Source organism: Perca fluviatilis, chromosome 3 (genome assembly GCF_010015445.1).
Source record: "Perca fluviatilis chromosome 3, GENO_Pfluv_1.0, whole genome shotgun sequence".
NCBI classification, from domain to species: domain Eukaryota; kingdom Metazoa; phylum Chordata; class Actinopteri; order Perciformes; family Percidae; genus Perca; species Perca fluviatilis.
In genome coordinates, this window is record NC_053114.1 from 14,638,545 (window position 1) to 14,659,678 (window position 21,134).

Here is a 21,134-nt window from a genome sequence, read left to right on the forward strand (position 1 = left end):
GTGAGTTAGCTTGAAGAAAATGGATTTGAATTTAGCCAATAATAAATTTGACATAGCCTCAATTTAGATAGCAATCGATTCATTTCATTCAAATTAATTTGGCTCTGCTGGAAGTATGAATTAACCTGTCTATACCCCCCAATGAGATATGCACATTTCTTAGCAAGGGCTCTGCGTCAGTTTATTGATTACATCACCCTGCCAAACAATCACATCCTAAATTGTTGTGCTTAATTAAAACAGAGCAGGTTTTTGTGATGTATGAAAGAAAACCTTAGCTTGTCCAAATATGTTCTCTATACTAAAGTGTGTGTGTGTGTGTATCTGTATATTTTTGTGTGTGTTTAATGAATAAAAGAACCATTTCAGTCAGAATATCTTCGAAGGAAATACAAACTCACGTGAGAGCATTTAACATGATATCACAAAATGAAGAAAAACTTATTTGGGGTTTGGTTTTTTATTAAGGCATCATCATCAAATTTCATTACTATTTTACAGGCAGTGGTAACCGATGTAGAAGTCTTCCATTATCCATCTGTCCTGCATTGTTTCTGCAGTAATCAGTGATTCTTTAACACTCCTCTCTCAGTCAGACGAATTGCTTGTTGGCTGATTGATGTCTGAAATTAGCGCAAAGAAGGAAGTAGACCTGCCGCCTCCTGTTTAGGTCGAGATGATATTGATCAAGTGTGGGCTTCACTCAGCTAATGATGAGTGAAAGGATCGAGGGAGCTGAATAGATGTATTTTCTTCACATATACAGTTATATAACTATATAACAAAGTACAGTAAGAAAGGTTACATAAAAATAAACAATTGTGAATTTGATTTTACTGTACAAAGGCTTTAGATACATAAAAAGAGGAGAGAGCGTAGTTAATCCCTGCTTATTCTTTCTTGCCCAACCACAATGTATCAGTCAAAAGACGTTTCTTGCTGAAGGTTGTCGCTCAAAGTTGAAGCGAACTTAGAAAAAGAATAACAATGAAAAAATAAAGTTTGAAAAAACATTCAACATCAGGCACATTCTAATTTTGCTCTAAGTATGCGGCAGGTAAGCACTATGTAACTCTCCAGGGTGCACACTGTCGCTACGAGAAACTCAAATCTCTGTTTGGACACCTGGAGGTCAGAAGATTTAAGCGGTATATTATGATGATATTATGATGTTTCTACGGAGTAAGACCAAATACACGACTCCCTTCCTCAATACCAAAATCTCAGTCTATGAATAACAAAACAGCACCCAGCCTCTCTCCACATCCCTCGATGTGACTGCCTGACTGAGTTGTGGAATATCTGCGAGCGCAGTTCAAATGCATCTTTTTATTGCCTTCCCTATTTCATAACAGCAGGTGATTGTTGATATGGATAATGTTATTGTTCACCGTGGTTTCTGAATTTTGTTACAAACGGCTCATCGGGCCAGCTGTGTCATCTGTTGTTTAGGCAGCAGAACAACAGCACTTTTTGTTCAACAAATGTTTTTTGCATCAGCAGGAGTCACATTCTGGTTTCTTCTCTTTAGCTGTAGGAGTGTGCTCCTATTCAAGCTGATTAAAAGTTAAAACAAAAGTTATAAAAAAAATATAAATTTTTTACATCATTCATTGACTGCAAAGCATATTCTTCATTATGAAAGATTTGATTTGATACCCTTTGGCAACATAAATAAATGTCTGACAAGTAGTTAATTTTGGCTGTTACAGTGTAGTTCAGATAGATTGCCTTCAGTGATCCCTCTATTGCAATAAATCTATTCAACACAATGCACCATTTCACAAGCGCCTTAACCTTCCACAAATGTCTTATTTACAAACTCAGCACTATAGGTTGTTTATCAGATGCCAATTTGGCCGACTTTCTTTCAAGGGAGTTCATGAATTTGGTCTTGGGAGTCTTTTCAGTTTCAGCGGCGTCCTGGAAAGTTGGTCATTTGGATGTTGTCCCCTTGGAGTCCTGGGTTGTAATAGGCCAAACCACCAAAGTTCAAGTCCAAAGGTTCGTTGTTGTCTAATCTGATAACTAGAAATCAGAAATCAAGTTAACATTAAACATTTTGAACTGAAATCATTGTTTCTAAAGCCTCATTATGTTGTATTATGTTGAAAGAAAACCCAGAGGGTCAAAGAGCAAGGGTTCCCTGCTGAGACTTCATTTTTGAACAAACATTCAAACAAATCAATCGTACAAAGCTCTATTCCTGAATAAACCATCATCATTCCTGTCAATGTTGTTTTCTGCACCTACAAGTACTGAATGCAACAGGTTCACACCCAATAGAGCTTTTAGAAAGTGATTTCGGGAAATTCAGGAAATCACTAGCAGAGGATAGAGTAAACAAGGCAGATTGAAGGTAAGTAGGTACACCGAAGAAGTGAGTTCTCTTAACTACCAAATAACAACTGCAACACAGAGATAGGGTTGCTCAATTTCCTGAGAGGACAAAACAATAAATCCCAACAGATTCTTTGACAGGTTGATGTTAGAATGAAGCATAGGGTGATATCCTTGTAAATAACATGGCTAAGGGGTGAGCGGGGTCAAATGGACCCCTTTCTCTCATTTATTTTCCCATTAAAGTATTTTTTGTGGAGGTTTTTTTTTCTTATCCAAGCTGGGGATCTAAGAATAGAATGTGTTGTGTGCAACTTATTCTCATCAACTGGTCCGTATGATATTATAAGAAAACCAACAAGACCAACAATTTGTATGATATCTTAAGAAATTTCAGTGACTGGTCAACACCAGTCGGGCGACTATTGGCGTCCCTTTTGACGCGGTTACGTTAAGGAAAAGGTCGTGGGTGGGCTTATGCTTCAGTGACACGCTGTAATAACGGGACGGTTAAAGAAGAAAGCGCCTTTAGGAAACGAACCCCCTATCTCCTGGGTGAAAGTCCTGTGTTTGACCCATCTGTCACCCCAACCAACCTCCCTACGCGGAATTTTGGCCTTACATACTACTCGCTAAACCCCGTGTAGTTGCTGCTCTCCCCGGTACGTTATACAAACACGCTGAATGGTGCTTTTTTCGTCGCTTCAGACGCTGACAACCACTGACAACCACTGTCCAAATGTTCGTATTTTACGATTTCGGAGTGAGAACGGGTTAGACCGGTCTCCGTTAGGCCTATGTAACGGTTAAGTTTAGCCATGAAAACGGTTAAGATTAGAAAAAAAGCGGACGGACCTTCACCACTTTTCTTTCCGCTTCAAAAACAAACTCTCTCTCTCTTTTTTCTCTCTAGCTGTTCCACTCAGCACTCTTACTAGAGGCCTCGAGAACTTCAGTTGTGTTGACTGTAATTGTAGCGGGTTTTTTTTCTGTTGCATGTGTTTTCGAGATTTGTGTGTTTTTACTTTGCATCGTTTCTGTATTTGCAGCACGTTTCTCCTAATTGAAGTGTTTTGGGCCATTGTAGCACGTTTGCCCTGGCCAGCCACCGTACTTTGGGGATCATGCTCCATTAGCCTCCAAGCCTCTGACAGTTTAGTCAACAGGAGCACAGTGACACAAAATAAAAAATATATTGAAAGAACTTGCTGTTAACTGCAGCTTACAGGTCAAGGACAGTGGTATTGAATAATAATGTCTACAAGAATAAATAATTATGCATACGATTCAAAGTGGCAGGCATTCTAAGCCTTTTATCGTTACTTTGTAAGCATTTTGTCATGTTTCCATCATACTGGTGCACTTCATAGAAGTTACTGTAATTTGATTAGCGATGTGTCCCTCTACAACTCTAAGTTGTATTGTATTAAATCTTTTTACTGCAACAACAATGAGGGAAAAAAGTCTTTCAAGGCTCAATTCACATTGAAGGGCATCCTGCTGCTCCTCCAGTGTTTGAGAAGGTATGCATGAAATGGGCCTAAGGACCTACCACTTAGGATGTAATCTGACTCATCTAAAATATGCAGGTAAGTATCTATCCTGCAATCTGACTTGTATGCTGCAGCAGAAAATAAAACATGCAGGTTCATTTCAGTTGGACCTCAACAGGTTAAGAATGAGGGCGTGCAGGGGGAACTGTGACAAGAACATGCTGTCTTCAACTTCATGGCAAGAATTAGCCAAATTGCAAACTGTCAGAGTACATGATCCCATTTTGCATGCTAAGCTTAACTTAGAGTGTGTTCGTGTGTGACCAAGAAAGAGAAGTGCGGAGGAACCAAAGGCTAAAAGGAAAAGTTTGACATTTTGGGAAATGCTTCGCTTTTCTTGCTGAGAGTTAGATGAGAAGACCAGTACAACTCATGCCTGTATGTTGAATATGAAACTACAGCCAGCAGTTATATCTTATGTACATCTATACATTATATTTCTTCAATCCTTTAAAAATTAAGTGTAGACAATAAAAACTGCTGTTTGTCAGGGGTTCATGTATCACACTATTTCCCAAATATGTTAAACTAGTGTATAATGTAAACATATTTTAACATTATGTTTAGAGTTTGCACTCTGCCGCCTGTATATATATATATATATATATATATTAGAAAACGTCAGGTCAAGTTGGCAACCTTAATTAAATGCTGATCAAGCAATCACAGATAACAGTGTAATTACATTTGTCCTAGTGTGGAATGTTCCTTTAAAACAGTGGTTCCCAACCTTTTTTCCTTGGCGCCCCCCCTACTCATGTCTAAGAAAAGCTGAGCCCCCCCCAAAACCGAAGTTGAGGTAACTCTCGAGATAAAGCCTTACTTTCTTTTTTGATACAGAGGAGTTATCAGCACTGTTACGTTTCTCCGCCATGTTTCGTTCATAAAATAGTGATGCCGTGGCAGCAGGAAAAACGAGGATACAACTAAATATATAGTTTTTATACAGACTTTTGTATACATTATATATTCTAGTGTATTATCATAATTTGTTTAACATGTGCAAATATTTTTTTTTTTACCTCAACCTCAAACCAGATAAAGACTCGTCTTTGCCGCCCCCCCTGGGGGTGCCCGGACCCCAGGTTGGGAACCACTGCTTTAAAATGATAACAAGGTACATTGGCTGTATTAGGCTGTGCTGGGACATACCTGGGGCTGAAGGATACTCCTCAACCAGTTTAGTGTGAGAGAAACCCTTCTGCTGTTTCTTCTTCAGGATGATGTAGGCTACCAGTCCCACAATGGCCACAGCCACCGCCGTTCCCAGAACAGCTCCCCACGCTTCGTTTCGTTTATTCTTGTTGGTCCCCGTTGCCAAACCTTCATTAGAGGAATGAGGGGTCGAGGGGGTGGGAGAGAGTCATAAATAATATGTCAACAACAAAATGATTTATTTCAGCTGCTGTCTTTGAGGGATATTGTCAGATAATTATTGCTGAAATTTGTTTTTGCACTTGTGTTTCTAGTGGCAGTACGCTGCATAGATACACGTCCCAATTAGTCAGCTGTTGTCAAATTCACGCTGCGATAATTAATGCAATTAACAAGGCAAAATCATGATCATTTCTTGAATACATTTGAATATTTAAAGACGGCAGGCTGTGCTCATCATCTAAATAAGGTTAAATGTGACTGAACATTACTTAAGCTTCCATTATAATATCACTTTTTGAATTTGAATTACACAACTGATTCAACTTCTGATTCAAGATCACTTACACTTATTTATATATAAATATAGCAGTAAGCCAATCATCTGCAGCGATTCACATCTTTACTCTCACATTCTGACAGCTGTACAGGTGTGAGAAAAAAATTGTGTAATTGTTGACGTTAAGAACATTTTCTACTCTTCTGTTTCTCAGTTTGTGTTCACAGCAACAGCGGTGGAAAAAACTGTTTCTGAAAGTGACAGAATTGTTTTCAATAGCCTTTGACATAGAAATACTACATTTGTATTTTGTCAGTACTCACACATAAATAATTCAGTGGCTCCGTTTATCTACAAATGACTTAATTTACCCACTTGCTGGGATCAATTTACCCCTAACCTGGGGCAAGTTGAACCAAAAGATCAATTTTTTCAGGCAGTGTTTACTTTAGCTGCAATCCTCCTTCATTTGAAAGTAGACAAAATAAGACATGAGTGGAAGTATATATTATATATACTGTGTGTACTAATATATATCTTACTCCACTCTCTTCTGAATGTTGGCTCACAAATATAGTTGAGGTTACTGTAAGTAAAAAATATTTTTTCACATCTTTTAACTGTCGGATGGATTGCCATAAATGTTGGTACAGACATGTGCTGTTCCTCTCAGCATGAATTGTAATAATTTTGGTGATTCCCTGACTTTTCATGTAGCGGTTCAGGTCAAAACTTCAATTAGACCAACTACTACGGTAATTTGGTTTATGTCCAAATACCTGCAAAGCTAATGGCATTCCCATCACGCTCAGCAGTAAGTTGTGTTTAGTGCTAATTAGCAAATATTAGCATGCTAACACACTACTGTAAACTAAGACAGTGAAAATGGTATAAACATCCACATGTTACAGTAACATTGACATTGTGAGCGTATACTACTAGCATGTTGATGTTAGCATTCACCGTAGAGCATCACTGTGCCTCACAGCGCTGCTAGCATGGCCCTAGACTCTTGTTGTATTTTGATGAAACAATTTAAGATTGATGAAGTGCCTCGGTCAAGCAGCTGGAGTAAGTGGATATATTGTGTTTATTGATGACAGTGACAGCAAAGTTCCCTCTGCTCATATTTATAGACTCTATGTTTATCTGTACTCAACCGTCTGTGCACACGCTGTGCCTGTCGTGGTAACTATGGAGCATTTTTTTGTTGTTTCCCCACTGTTTATTTCCATCATCTGTTAGTGTTATGTCCTGCTGTCACATCTGTCCGTGTGATCCGAGTTTTATTTTAATCCCAACCTCACGCCAGCTCTCTAAAAGCCGCTTTTTTCTTTGTCTTGTCATGGTGTACATGGCTGTGAGCTGCATATATTATGCAGGAAAAGTTACTTTTCGAGTAGATCGATAGATAGATGGATAGATAGATAGATATGACATATGAACTGCAATACGACAAACAGCCTTTTCCAGTCCTACAGTATCTCCTTGATCTTGTGGTTGACACCAAAGACTAGTCTCACGCCCCTGCACAGAGGCAGCAAAAGTATCTTTGACCTCAGTCTCTGGCCGCCTCTTTCAGATTCTTTTGCCACTAAAACAGGGGTTCATTGTCCTGCTAAAAAGGTGGTTGTAATAGACCCCTTCACTCACTCGCCACATCGATAGCACCTGAAACCAAATCTAACCTTTTCCTTTGAAAGAAGGGCAGTTTGTCTTCTGCCAGTGGGAAAATAGATGCAGGCAAATGTGGGTCAGGGAAAGGGTGGACAAAAGCAATGCGTAAAAGAAGAAACATTAATATATGCTCTTGAGCAATGATACAGTTACTTTAAGTCACTTAAGGTGATCTCTGTAAAGGGTGTTGTACCTGTTTGGTTGCTTTATTGCTCCATCCTTAACACACATTAGTCAGGAGGGCTTAGAATTTCACACACACATGCTTTTTTTCTTCTGGTATCTGTCTATAAAGTGATGTCATGCTGCTAGGAAGACACACAAAGCAGTTTGGACAAAGAAATGTGCACCAGATACCGTGACACCTGAAAGGCAGCAGTACCTCTTTCTGCGCTGCCCCTCGAGGCTGCATCTCTGTCTGTATTGTTGGCCTTCTCAGGTGTGATCGGAGCAGCGGGAGTTGTAGTCGCAGGGCTCGTTTCTGTGGTGTCGGATGGGAACACGGTTGTAGATGAAGATGTGGTGGTAAATGTGGTGGATGTCTCCTTTATCTCTGGCTTCCTCGTGGTTGTTACAGTTGTTGTGTTGGTAGATCCGGTAGCATTAGTTAACCCTGTACCTGTGTCGGATTTCGTTGTGGATTCTTGAGTAGCATTTCTCTCTGGAGCCAATGTGGTTGTCTGCAAATCCGTGCGATTGGAGTTAGCTGAAGAGCTGGTGGAGTTTGGTGCGCTTAGATGAGTTGTGGAGTTTTGAGGGGTCATGGTCGAGTTATGAAATTCTTCCTCGGCTCCTGTAATGTTGATCCGACTTGAGTTTGTGAGATCTGAAGTGGCATTAGCTGGAGAAATGGTGGCGTCTGGCAAATCAGGTTGATCGGTTGTAACATTTGTGGGATATGTGGGAGCCACGGTGGTATTGACAGTAGACAGATTATCAGATGTTTCATTTGCACCCATATCTTGGCCAGCCACATTCTCCTCGCCTTCTCCTACTGTCATGGAGCCAGATGCTATCCCACTGCTGAATTCATTACTTGACTCATATATAGCATTTGCATCAGGTGTCTGATCAAACTCTGTCTCCTCTTCAGTAACTGCAGCATTTTGGTTTCCAGCTGTATTTTTGGGTAAGCCAGCACGGAGCCAGCTTTTATCAATTGTCCGCCCCGGAGAGTCGGTTGATTCTTGGAGCGATGCCAGGTGAAAGGCCTGGATAAGCAGAAGGAGGCCTGCTGTGATTTTTAAGTACAGTCCCATTTCCCTCTTTTTGGTTTTACTCTGAAACACAAGAGAGAACATTAGACATTGTTTCATTTCTTGAAATAAATATAATCCATTGTCGTTTTGAAAGTGCCTAAGGTCAAGCAGGTTCAGATTGAACATTGTAATAGTACTTCAGATGTGAGTGCTCACTAATTAATACAGATTATGTTGGAAAATTATTGTTTTTTTCAACTTTCAGTGGAATCTCCTGATGGTGATTTTACTACATGATTGTGTTATCATTTTATCATTTTGTTGTCTTAATTTCCAGAAGATTGTCAATAAAAAACAAAAACTTGTTTCATTATTTGAATTTGGATTTTTATTTTTATTTTTACTCGTGTGTCGTGAGTTTATTTGGATGTTATGAGTCTGAGTCTGAGTCTGCGTTTGGGTCTCTCTGTGGAATCTAACAGTTCTGTTGTCAGGGAACTGTGATGTTCAAACATTATACGGACCACTTTTCAATGCATCTTGTCAACTTAAAGGTTGAGATTAAAGGTTGAAAGCTCAAGTTGGTCAGAAGCTCCATAACAAGTAAGTGAGTGGATCTTGAGCTAAAATTGTTTTGTAAACTGCTGTTTCCATCATAAAAGTGTTCAAAATGTTAGTAAGTTTGAACATCTACAGTTCTAACTCCGGATTTCCACTGGACGCATAACGGCTGCGGAACGGCTCCGCTGCGTGTCTGCTGCGTGCTCCGCCGTCCGTCAATACCCACCAGGTCCTGATTTGTTGCGGCACGGCTGCGGCCATGACTGACAGCTGTAGTCACGAGGACCCACAAGTTCTCGCGAATTCAAGTAGAATAGAACCACAAAACCAACAACAGTTATGGTGCGTTCTATTATTTATCCGTGTTGGAGTTCCGACTAGGAAAACAGACGTTGCCTAGCAACAAGCACCAATACGCCACCTTTGCCACAACCGTGAGGACACCGAGCAAGAATTCCGACATGGATTCCAAGATGACAGCGCCCTGTGTGACTTTTAGTATGAATTGTTGTCATTGTTTTTGGACCGCTTTGGCTGTTTAAAAGAAGATTTTAATCACTTGTATTACTGCAATACCTTACTGCTTCCGTTTCTCTGCCTGTTGGTATGGGAATCGGTCTTGTTGTGAGTGCAATATTAATGAATGAAGCCTTGTTTGCTAACGTGGCTAGCGTTACCACTCGGCCAGTGCTACCATAGCAACAGCTTTCCGGGTGGTGTCCATGTTTTTTCTCCGACTCGGACGTGCAAAACATACCAGAACGCTTGAAGTGTGGAAATGACGTCATATCCGAGGTCCGAGTTGGTTCGTTGAGAATAATAGAACGCAACATAAGTCCATCCAGAGGAGTAGAGGGGAAACAATTCTGTGCTGTGTTTTCAAGGTGTAGTGACAACTCTGTGCTGTGTTTTCAAGGTGTAGTGCAGGGAAATATGATCCGCCATGAGCACGGTGTATTTTATTTTGAAAATTAACCGGATGTTTTATTGAGCTCTCCGGCGTCCGGCAAAAATAGAAGCTCTGCGTATCTGCTCCAGAGGGCCGCGGACCGCCGGAGCTGGGACGCAGTCAGAACGCAGCCGTTCTGCAACCGGTGGAAATACACACACTGACTTTAATGGAAACCTAATGACTCCGCCGCCGTTCTGGAGCGGATCCGCAGCCATTCCACATCCAGTGGAAATCCGGGGTAAGGCAACTGAGCAAACTGCATCTGCTAATGAAGACTATGTGTTATACGGTTGAAAGCTCCCAAACATGTAAGAAAGTGGATCTTGAGTGGACATTGTTTTCTCAATATCTAATGTGAGTTTGCATACATCTGCCAGACTGCAACAATCAAACAAGAGAAATGTTCTCATTATATTGTGTTATTATCATTGTTATATTTATTTCAACCATATCACCCAACTTTACATCACTGTATGTTGAGAATATGCTTTTTTTGAATGATATGTCAAAATAACTTTAAGTATCAGCACAGAGAAACTCGCAAAATACACAGATGAAGATTTATTTGCTGAGAACAATAAATATGATAATAACTCTGCATTTAACATATGGTGGGCTAATCTATAACCATGCAAAGATGCTTTCACTGTTAGGGTTTGTTTGGCATTCCTCCAAACCCAAGCCCATGGTAACAGTTTCATAATATAAATATATCAATCTCTAATTCTGAGTCTAAATTTAAAGAGATTAGATGCTGGACATAAATGCATCTTTACTTCAAATGAAAACTAAAAGTGTTTCCTGCTTCCTCCCAGCGACTGAGGAATCTGTTTACCACTTGTCCAGGATAAACGCCCTCAGGAAGCAGCCACATGTATTAAACTGTGTTTATCACAGCCTTCAAACTCTCCCTGACCAAATAGAAAGACTCAGTGTGCAACAAGACATCTCTGGTTGTTCCCATTTTGCAGAGGCACAAAGTCACCTGCTTTAACAGCTCAGGTCAGCTGCACTGACACAAGTCATAATGAAAATCCTTGAACCACTAATCCTGTCCCACCTCCCGTCTTTCAGGGAACTGCTCAGTTGATGGAACAGTGAACATGGGCCTCAAGTCCATGAACATGACATCCCATTGCTGCTACATCTGGAGCTTGTTGGTGAATTATAACACACGCAGCAAGCAACCACATTGCAACATGGTCTAAACACAATCTCCAATGAGATCTTTATGAAAGGTTAATTTACACAGGTGCCCTGTGAGCTGTGTGTACTCCCCTTGGCTTCACTTCAATACACAAATGACTGCAGCTCTAGTTATTCCCCACAGGGCACACTCTCTCACTCGCTATTTGGATCGGTTGCTTTGTTCTGAGCTGCTCCTTGTCGTAAGCATTGCAACAGGCTCTGTGTACAGAGTGTAATATTGTGGCCTGCAGCAGCAGAGATTTGAACGTGCAAATCTGAGGATTTCACATTTCTGGTTTTTCCTGTTTTACCTGTCATTTTAACGAGTCAACGAGGGTACCACCAAAATTAAAATACATTTTAAAAACCACATTTTCATGTGCTTAATTGTGGCCAAATTGTAACCACAGCGACAGTCGGTGGTGTATGTAAAGTGAATATAGATTAAATAGATTACATTTTCATTTGTAGTGGTCCTAGTAATAGTTGTTTGTTGTGTACTGAAGTAGTATATCACGTGACATGGTAAAGATACGTTTGAGACAAATAATTAAGGACTGCTTTTCAATGTGATCATGCTATTTTCAGCAAGTTCTCGTTCTGGATTACTCATCTAGTGTTATTGTGTAATTAATGTTACTGTGTCAAAGCTTTAGTGTGTAACTTTTTGATATTAATGAACGTCCGTTACATTCAAGCCCTCGCCAAATGAGTTGATATAAAGCTAATTAAGACTATCAGCTCCACACAACTCTCTCTGGATTTATCAGTATGGCTATCTTTCATCGCACACCAGCCTCTAAAGCGTCGCCAAATTCTAAGCAATTGTGCAGTTCATACAGCACAATAGTACACGGAGCCGATCTGTAGCGATTGTTTCAGCGTCTCATCTATTTTATTTTTGCGAGCCATGAGCGGCTCTTGCAAGAAAACACACTGATAATCTAATATGAACAACGTCATCACACTCACTTTAACCAATGGTGGAACTTCATCACTTGGTGACAGAGCAACAGAGCGACATAGTTTCAAAGTCCCAGGGCTGGTCCCTTAGCCTGGGAAAACCCTGACGAACTTCCAGCAAATTTGAGATTTGCTCTGCAAGTCAGTCTGGCCAAGAGCCCATTCTAGCCCATTTCCAATTTTTCCAAATCAAGGCACCAATCACAACCGTTGAGGCGGGCTTTACACGATGAAGATAGCGCAGCGACGGCGAGCAGCTTTTTTTGTTTACATTCAACATGACGGCCACCGAAGCGCAGCAACCCGTTGATGCCGCTAGTCGCTGCTACGTCCAATTGCGCCCAGCGTCTGTTGGTGACGCCTCTTTGGAAATGGGCTGTGGATGAACCTTCCCCAGACCCACTCTCAGTTACAACTGAGAATGGTCTGGTGTCAACCAGGCTACTGGTCCCTGTGATCCAGCCAAACATTATATTATTATATTATAGTCTTTTAAATATAAGTTGGGATTTCTGAAAAGCCACTTTTACTTTCTAAAGATAAAACTTCTGCTCTTAAATAAGTATGAAAACATGCAATGGTATTGACTGTCAATGGCTAATGAGCCAGTAATGGTCCTCTGTGCTGTGTTTCTCATCAAGCTTGTTTATCATCTGTTCTGTGGGAAATAGCAACCTGTGGGTTGTTGATGTTGCAGCTTGCTGTGTGAACGCAGGATCAATCAAACGGCTCAATCCACCAAGAGATACAATTACAATTTAGAGTTTATAACACTTCAGCAGGGAAAATAATAAACTGGAATAAACTGACCAGTTCATTTGCAGCTAGAGATTAAAAGTTTGTGAACCTGGCTAAAAATTGCTATTTAGCATCTTTGGCGCTCTCAAGTCAAAGGTTATTTTTTGACTCACCTGTTGTCACCAGACATAATAGAGTTTAAAGTTCCATTGGGTACATCACTTATACTGAGCAGAAGCTAAAGCGTATACTTTGTAGAAACTTATTTCTACATTCAACAATTTAAATTATGAGTTAAGTTTCAGATTCCAGATATTGCAGAATGAATGTAATGAATTAGGCTATATACATGTTTACAAGTGTAAATATTACTACTACTAGTACAGCCCTTCGATGTGGAGTTAGGAAATGAAGAACTCTGTGCCAATTTATCTGTTACTTTTCAGTCATACACAGTACATCCCCCTCTCTTTCCCCGCATTGTCTGTCTTGACTAGAAACTTCCAAAAATAGACATAAATTAGTTAATAAATAAGGATAAGTTCTTATTAACATGTTGGTTTAACTACAGTAGCACAGCATGTTGAAGTGTGAATCCTATCATGCACTCTGTGAAGTCTAATAAGTGTAATTATGCTACAGGAGCTGGGAATCAGGTGTAAATAAGACGAGTTAATGTAGTACCAGACAACTAGTATAACAGGTCGCTCAGCAGTGCCACTGGTTTGTCTTAATTTATACTGTGTAGCCTAAATCATGGTCAGTGGAGACAAGACTAAGGATTGCGCAAAGATCAAACGATAATTAATGACTCTGATCTTTAATCTCAAAAATGTTGGGGTGACCTGTATTGATTTATATCTGCCATAGACGAATGTTTCCGCTATTGTCTGTGTGTAGGGCATATGTGGGCTATTGAATTTCAAGCCAGTAATTCCTGTTTTGTGTAAATTCAACGTGTCACTTCCTATCCATAACCAAAATAGCCTCACCTCTGTCATCACATTGGGCATAGCTGTGTGGAACAACTTTCCACCTGTTTTGAGTAATAACAGAAGCAAACTGCCCGACCCACTGAGAGGCTATTTGGCTGTCAGCATCCCACCAAAGAGTCTCTGCGCCGCTGTGGTTGATGTTTACCTCCGACCCCTTCGCACTCAGAGAAGCCGTCATTTGAAAAGAGTTCCCACTCTGCCGGTCCGTCAGAGTCTGTACCAGCTATCACCTCAACAGCTCTCTCAGCTGTACATGTACAGAGATCCAGTCCCACATAAACGCACATGGACTTAAAGTAATAATCCTGAAGACTTTCATTCAAGTAAATGTCTGTTAAGACTGTATCTATCGCCAAATGAGATAACACAATGGTGATTGAGCCTATGGCCCACTGATGAAAGCCCTTGCATTTGTAGTATTACAAACTGGGCGACATTCCTGGGAAACAAGCACAGTTAAGGGAAGGGTTTTCCATCAACCGGCAGTGGTTGGTGGAGTTAACGCAACAGACTCGCTCTTCGACTCACTTGTGTGTGTGAAGCGCCATACCGACTTTTTTCGGTCTCTGCCAACTGACTGACGTCACAGAGGTGACACTGTTTGGATCTCTGGGAAGTGAGATCCAAAAACACACCCGCAATTAGGTGCAGCCAAAGAGAAAGAAACGGAGATCTTTGAGGTTGTTACTTGTCAAACAAACACACTGTAAACCAGCTGAACTCCTTTAACCCACACACAGACACTAATGACCTGACATTTATGTTGAAATGCAAATCACTCAAATCAAACACCAATATTGTCATTTACGTTGCACATTTCCTGCATCATACAACCTCAATTTCTGTTTAGACAAAATCCCAAGCAGGGGTCAAAAGTAGCTAAGAACATCTACTCAAATGCCATCCAATTTTGAGGTACTTGTACTTTTATTTTATGCTTCTTCATACCTCTACTAAACAAAATTTCAGGTAGAAATATTATAATTTTTACTTCACTAAATGTATTTAGCAGCCTTAGTTACTTTTTTTGGATTAGGAATTAACGGATGAAACATATGATCAGTTTAAACAATGATTGTAGATTAAACTACCCTCAGCATACAATATGAAGCAGTTAAAATTAGCTCCACTTTGACCAATGATTCAAAAAAATATAATAATATAACACTGACAGAGGCCATTCTGAATAAATAATTGTACTTTTCATACATGTATATATGTACTTTTACTTACATTTTGAATGCAGTGCTTTAACTTATAATGTAGTATTCATTTAGTGAGATTTTTAATAGTAATTTATGTAAATGATCAAAATACTTCTTAAAACTTCTTAAAAAAAGTTCACAAGTCATTAGGGCTCATACTTTTAACTACGTTTATGTTGTGTAACTGCATTGTATGTATTCCCCTGTTTAGGTTATGTAAGGCCCTACTACCCAGCGACAAACTCTTTTCCCTCTCACATTAAACACAAAAGCATTTCTGTTTGTGAGACTTTTTTTTACCCTTTCATAGCAGAAAGCAGTGTTGAGAAAACTGCCAGGTATGACCAAATTATATGAAAACAAATCAAAGCTTATTAAACATATTTAGACAAAAAAAAAATCTTCCATCACACATTTCCTGAGAACCTTAAAGAAGACAAAGACAGAATTAAATCCTTCCTCAGTAAATCCTTACCTTATTCTTAAAGGCTATATCAGGTGAGAACAGGTGCACAGGCAACAAACTCTCTTCACTGAGCGGCCAACATGTGAGAGTGAATCAGCAGTCGGCAGGGAGAGACAAGCAAGGAAGGAGGGAGGAGGGCCCAACAGAGTTGCATTCAGGGAACCAACCTGCCCAACCTGCTTCATCACCTGCATGCCAGCAACAGCAACACGCCCTGAACCGCATCCATCTGCACACTGTGAAAAGGCCACAAAAGGACAGGGATTGAAATGACTGAGTGGGCAAGAGAGAGGAAGACCACCCAATTTCATGTTCCCAGCTAAAAAGGTTGATTATATTAATTTTGGGCTGCCAGGTTGCCGTGTTGCCAGGTTAGATCTGTTAATTCCCCCAGTGGGTGGAGCCTCTGGCAACAGGTCCTCTGAGTCCTTTCTGTTTTGTTCTCGCCGAAGCACTGGAAACGGCTGCTGTCGTTATGGCAACAGAAAGGAGGCTGACGAGGTCGGGTTTCATCCACGCCTTTGTGCCTTGGTCTATATCAGGCTACCGAGTGACGTGGGACTTTGTGAACTCACAGCTACTGTGCGTCAGGTGAGCCGGGATTGTTTGTTTTTTTGTCGTTTCATTCCTGAGTTAAGTGAATCATGCAGCGGCTGAATTCATCAGAGCAGACGAGCGAGACGGATGAAGCGGCACTCAAAGACGATGTGCTTTGGGGAGTCAAGGACAAGAAGTGGTTGCACTTGTTTTGTTAATGAATCTGAAAGTTAAAATTGCTTAAAGTGGTTAAGAAATTACTTTGGAAGTAAAAACAAAAACAACATACAGTAGATGCAACAAGTCCTCCAAACCATACAATGATATAGGTTGCTGTAATACGACCCACAGGAGCATTTCTTCACAACAATTACTAATTCCATTAACAATGGCTCCATTATATTCAAGTGTCCCAGTAAACCAAAACAGAGTGACAGTGTGAGGCAGCATGCACTACACCAGGACGCTGAAACTGGAAACAAGCCTTCGGCTTTATTTTATTTTTGTCCTCTGTGATTTTTTTTTTTTTTTATGTATGTAATGACTGCAGTGCAGTGTTTTGTTGATTTTACTGAAATAATCAAATAAAAACAATCAAAGCCTCAAATCTTTTTCTATTATTAGTTAACTGTTCTCTATCAATTTTATCTCCCAATACGAATGTCTAAAGCCTGTTTCAAAGCCTTCTTCACACTGTCAGGAATTCAATTCTGGGGAGAAAGGACAATTCAAATCTTTATTTATCTTTTATTGGCCCAGCCGATGTCAAATTCAAACACATTGAATCAAAAAACACTGCAATCAGCTCAATACCCACCATGTATAAGTTTTTTAAATTTGTATAATGTAAACTTCTACTACTAACTACAACAGTGTGTGTGTGTGTGTGTGTGTGTGTGTGTGTGTGTGTGTGTGTGTGTGTGTGTGTGTGTGTGTGTGTGTGTGTGTGTGTGTGTGTGTGTGTGTGTGCGTTCATAAAAACTGAAAAGCACGTTGGATAAAAGCACTATATAAATGCAGTGCATTTAGTAAATATTCATTAAAATTTAAATGAAATAGGAATCATGACCTCAATGGTAGCTACAACCCTGACTTCAGAACTATTTCCCGTATTTGTTACCCACTGATTCAAAATATTCACATTCATGTCCAGACCAAGGTTATATTAGTTTTTATTATATTTTAGTTTTGACCTTTCAATTTCATTTTAGTTTAACTTTTAGTTAGTTTTCAGAGTTAGCTAGTTTGAGGTTTTCTAAAAGGATATCGTTGTTATTTAGTTTTAGTTCACGACAATATTTTTCACTGCTTATTTAGTTTCAGTTTACGACGTGTGCAGTAGACATGTGCCTTTGTTATCATAACCAAATGACATTTATTTAAATGATGTGCAGTGATGGTATCATTGTTTGCAGGTCAGCTGATGATATATACTGCCATAAATGAGGGGAAACAGAGGCTCACTGTCCCGAGCATACAGAGTTCCTCACAGACAGCTTGTCGCTGGCACCTCACGTGGCCTGCCCGTGTTGGAAGCTAATGGGATCATGTAGCCTCATCAGGGACGTGAATAATAGAAATGTCTAAATCTTGAACAGAGGATAAACAGGCCTCAGACTTGAGTGCAAAACAAAAGTGTACAAAAGCAATGAAAAAGTAAAAAGGTGGGGCACTTTGAAAACCTGGTAAATGCATTATGCAGAGCTTCATAACAATTCAAGTTTTATGTCAGCTTAGATAGAAGTGTGAAAGCCAGTTTTATATTAGTTTTTGGCAGTAACACTGTGCAGAGACAGAGGAACTGAATCCGTAAATCGGAAGGGATCATTTGAGGTCGCTATCAGGTTTACAATGATGGTGAGGATCGACCTGATCTCACAGATTTCCGTGAAATGAACACGGCCCCTTAACTCAAAATCTTTGACAGTTTCACGGAATCGCAAAAAAAAAAATCTGCCCACGGAAGAATTCTGTGAAATGAACACGGATCGCAGAAAATTCCATGATGGGCCCAGGGAATTATTACTGTTTCTATTACTGTTACTATTACTATTACTATTTGTGTGCAGCCCGTCCCAGAAATGCTTGTTACTAATCCTAGCTTCTGGGGAGTTTACTCCCCGGAGTCCTTATGCTTTTTTTTCCCCCAGCGTATTTCCTTGGAGAACGTTGGCACCAAGACCCTGGTTGCAGCTGTCGCCGTGGTCCTGCTGCACTCCCTGCTGAGCTCAGCGATGCCCTGCAATGTCATGCTGCGTCCTGCTGAACCCTGCAGCTTCCCGCTACATCCAGTCACTGTTCCATTATTAATGTGACTACTATCGCCACTGTTCATCACACCCCCAACCGGCTCGCGTAACACGCCTACCAAGAGCCTGGGTCTGTCCGAGGTTTCTTCCCAAGAGGGAGTTTTTCCTCGCCACTGTCGCACTGCTTGCTCTTGAGGGAATTACTGGAATTGTTGGAATTGTTGGGGCTTTGTAAATTATAGAGTGTGGTCTAGACCTACTCTATCTGTAAAGTGTCTCGAGATAACTTATGTTATGATTTGATACTATAAATAAAATAAATTGAATTGAAATTGAGGGAAGAATTAAATGAGCACGGCCCCTTAAGTAAGGAAAAGGTTGTGGGTGGGCTTACCTTTCCATGACACACGGGACAACAATGGGACGGTTGGATTTAGGAAAAGAAGAACGGGAAGTTACGGTTGGATTTAGGAAAAGAAGAACGGGAAGTTACGGTTGGGTTTAGGAAACATGACACGTGGGGTTTAGGAATCGTGACACGCGGGACACGATTCCCGGTCTCCTTGGTGAAAGTTCTGTGTTGTTTGACCCACCTACCCCAACCAATCTCCCTTTGCGGATTTTCGGCCTTTCATAGGCCTACTACTCGCTACCGTGGCTCCCAATGCTACATCATCTTCTCATTGACTTTATGTTGGCATTGTTTTCGGTGGTGGCCACATGGAATTTTCACACATTTCGTGCCACCACCACGTAATGCGGTGTTAACAAGTTTGTACGGAGCCAGTCTCACCGCCGGCTGCTCATAAGACCAATAATATTATTTCTCCAGGTCGGAGGATGGCTCATTTTGATGAAAATTAGTTTGTAGATCATTGTCAAATTACTGCTTTAGGAAAGGTGCGTCGTTTGTGATTTAATAGCATTTCTCTATAGAGAATTGATCCCAGAAGTTCAAATCTGTGAATATCTTTCTAATTTTGCTTACGTTTGTAAAACCGAGAGCACAGACTATGAATCTGTGCGCACATTTATTTATTTATTTTTCTTTTTTAAATCAGCTGACCCCAGGGGGGCTCCGTAAGTTTGTGATCATGTCACAAAGTAGACAATTTTAGGTCCTTTCAAATTCCCAGGCTTGAACACACACAAATAGACGCTGATTTTAATTTTAAAATGGTCTTTACATGCTTTTCTTTTCACCAGCAGCAAAAGTACACATTTTGTCTTACACAGTAAAAACTGCTATAAAAACAAACAAACAAACAGTCTGTTGTTTTTAGAGGGACTCCAGTATTTATCCTGGCTTGCGTGGATGGGTGGGGGGGGGGGAAGAGGGATAGTGGCACTACTGTCCTGCCGGCTCTTCCTGGTCGGTGCGTCTGTGCAGTACCGGTGGCCAGGCGTCCTCCTCGCTGTCTGACAGCCTGTCCCTTTATCCTGGGTCCATCTCCGCTGTCGATCGCACGTCTCACTGCGCGTCATCCTGCACCCCCCAAAGGACCTCTCCGCAGGTAGCCTACCGAAGGCAGGTCTCGACCGCCATCTAGACCAGCACCACCTCAGGTCCTGTCCTCGGTCCAGCTCCGCACGTCGTCTTGCGCACCCAACGGTGCCTCCGCGGATCCCGATCGCCACTAGCCCCACACCACCTCAGGTCTCCTCCACAACTCCTTCTCTAGCTCCGACTCCTCCAGCTCTCTGCCCCACAACGCCTATGTAGGCCTAGCTCCTATCTCACCTAATTAGGAGATGCGCTACCGGCGTGTTAGGAAAGCGTCCTCGTGCAAACCCAGCATCTCCCCTGATTAGGAGACGTTCCTCAGGTGTGTTAGGAGTCTTCAGTGTCTGCCAGGCAAGCACAAACACAAACAAAAGCAAATCACCACACTATATGTACAATAAAAAAATTAGCAAACACAAAGTGTGACAATTCTGTGAGACGAGGCTGTGAGGACACAAATTAGCATGCAGAAAATAATACATCCATTTTCCTTTGAAGACCGCCAGAGCCTGTCTATGGAGAGCCTGTTCACTCCCTATCTCACTCCCTATTAGCCCCATTGTACCAACCCGGAATTTTCCGGAGAGTGGAAGTTCTCCCCTTATTAGACATTCTCTGAGACCGCCTTAACTTGACCTCAGTGGAAAATAGTGAAAGGTAAACAAAAAATGACACAAACAGAGACCCCCAGAGTGCTGAGAGAGCTAAAACTAGGCATCATTATGTATGACGGTGCTCAGAAACACTTTATATATGTGTATCAGATTGTATAAAGTTTTGTCTAAAGCTGTAGCTCCTTAAAATGGCGTACCTTTATCTTTAAAAATTCTTTTCTAAAATGAGTGAAACATAATTAGATTTGTTTATACTCCATCTTGACCCATTCATTAATTCTTAATAACATCAGCATGCAGGTATTGTTTTTTGTTGGTTTAATATTTTAATTTTCCCAAAACAAATGATGTGACATGTGTTTTTGCTAAAACAAGATGAAATGAAATAAAAAAGCATTGAATTAAATTATTGCCTCTCTTTTTTTTTTTTTAAAGGTCCCATGACATGCTGCTTTTTGGATGCTTTTATATAGACCTTAGTGGTCCCCTAATACTGTATCTGAAGTCTCTTTCCCGAAATTCAGCCTTGGTGCAGAATTACAGACGCTAGAGCCAGTCCCACAATGAGCTTTCCTTAGGATGTGCCATTTCTGTGTCTGTAGCTTTAAATGCTATTGAGGAGGAGAGAGGGGGGGCAAGGTGGATAGTGGGGGTGTGGCCTTGACCAACTGCCATTTTGCAAGCCATGATGTCTCTCTCTTTCTCATGGGTGGGCCAAATTCTCTGGGCGGGCAAAGCA

At 40.8% G+C, this 21,134-nt stretch overlaps 1 protein-coding gene across 1 annotated transcript; it reads right to left on the bottom strand.

Moving 5' to 3' along the window:
- Positions 1-441: 441 nt before the first annotated feature.
- muc15 (mucin 15, cell surface associated) lies at positions 442-15,640 on the bottom strand. Its single transcript, XM_039796067.1, has 4 exons — positions 15,501-15,640; positions 7,607-8,504; positions 5,046-5,216; positions 442-2,028 (listed from the first exon to the last, which is right to left on the bottom strand). Exons 2-4 carry the CDS (start codon positions 8,481-8,483, stop codon positions 1,913-1,915), a joined length of 1,164 nt encoding a protein of 387 aa, XP_039652001.1. The 5' UTR covers positions 8,484-8,504; positions 15,501-15,640; the 3' UTR covers positions 442-1,912.
- Between the last annotated feature and the right edge of the window lie 5,494 nt (positions 15,641-21,134).

Excerpts from the sequence above, each read along its gene's own strand:
- muc15 (XM_039796067.1), bottom strand. The coding sequence starts at position 8,483 with ATGGGACTGTACTTAAAAATCACAGCAGGCCTCCTTCTGCTTATCCAG. Across the intron at positions 5,217-7,606 it reads GAGGGGCAGCGCAGAAAGAG|GTTTGGCAACGGGGACCAAC; the intron begins GTACTGCTGCCT and ends CCTCTAATGAAG. Across the intron at positions 2,029-5,045 it reads GGAGTATCCTTCAGCCCCAG|TTATCAGATTAGACAACAAC; the intron begins GTATGTCCCAGC and ends TCTGATTTCTAG.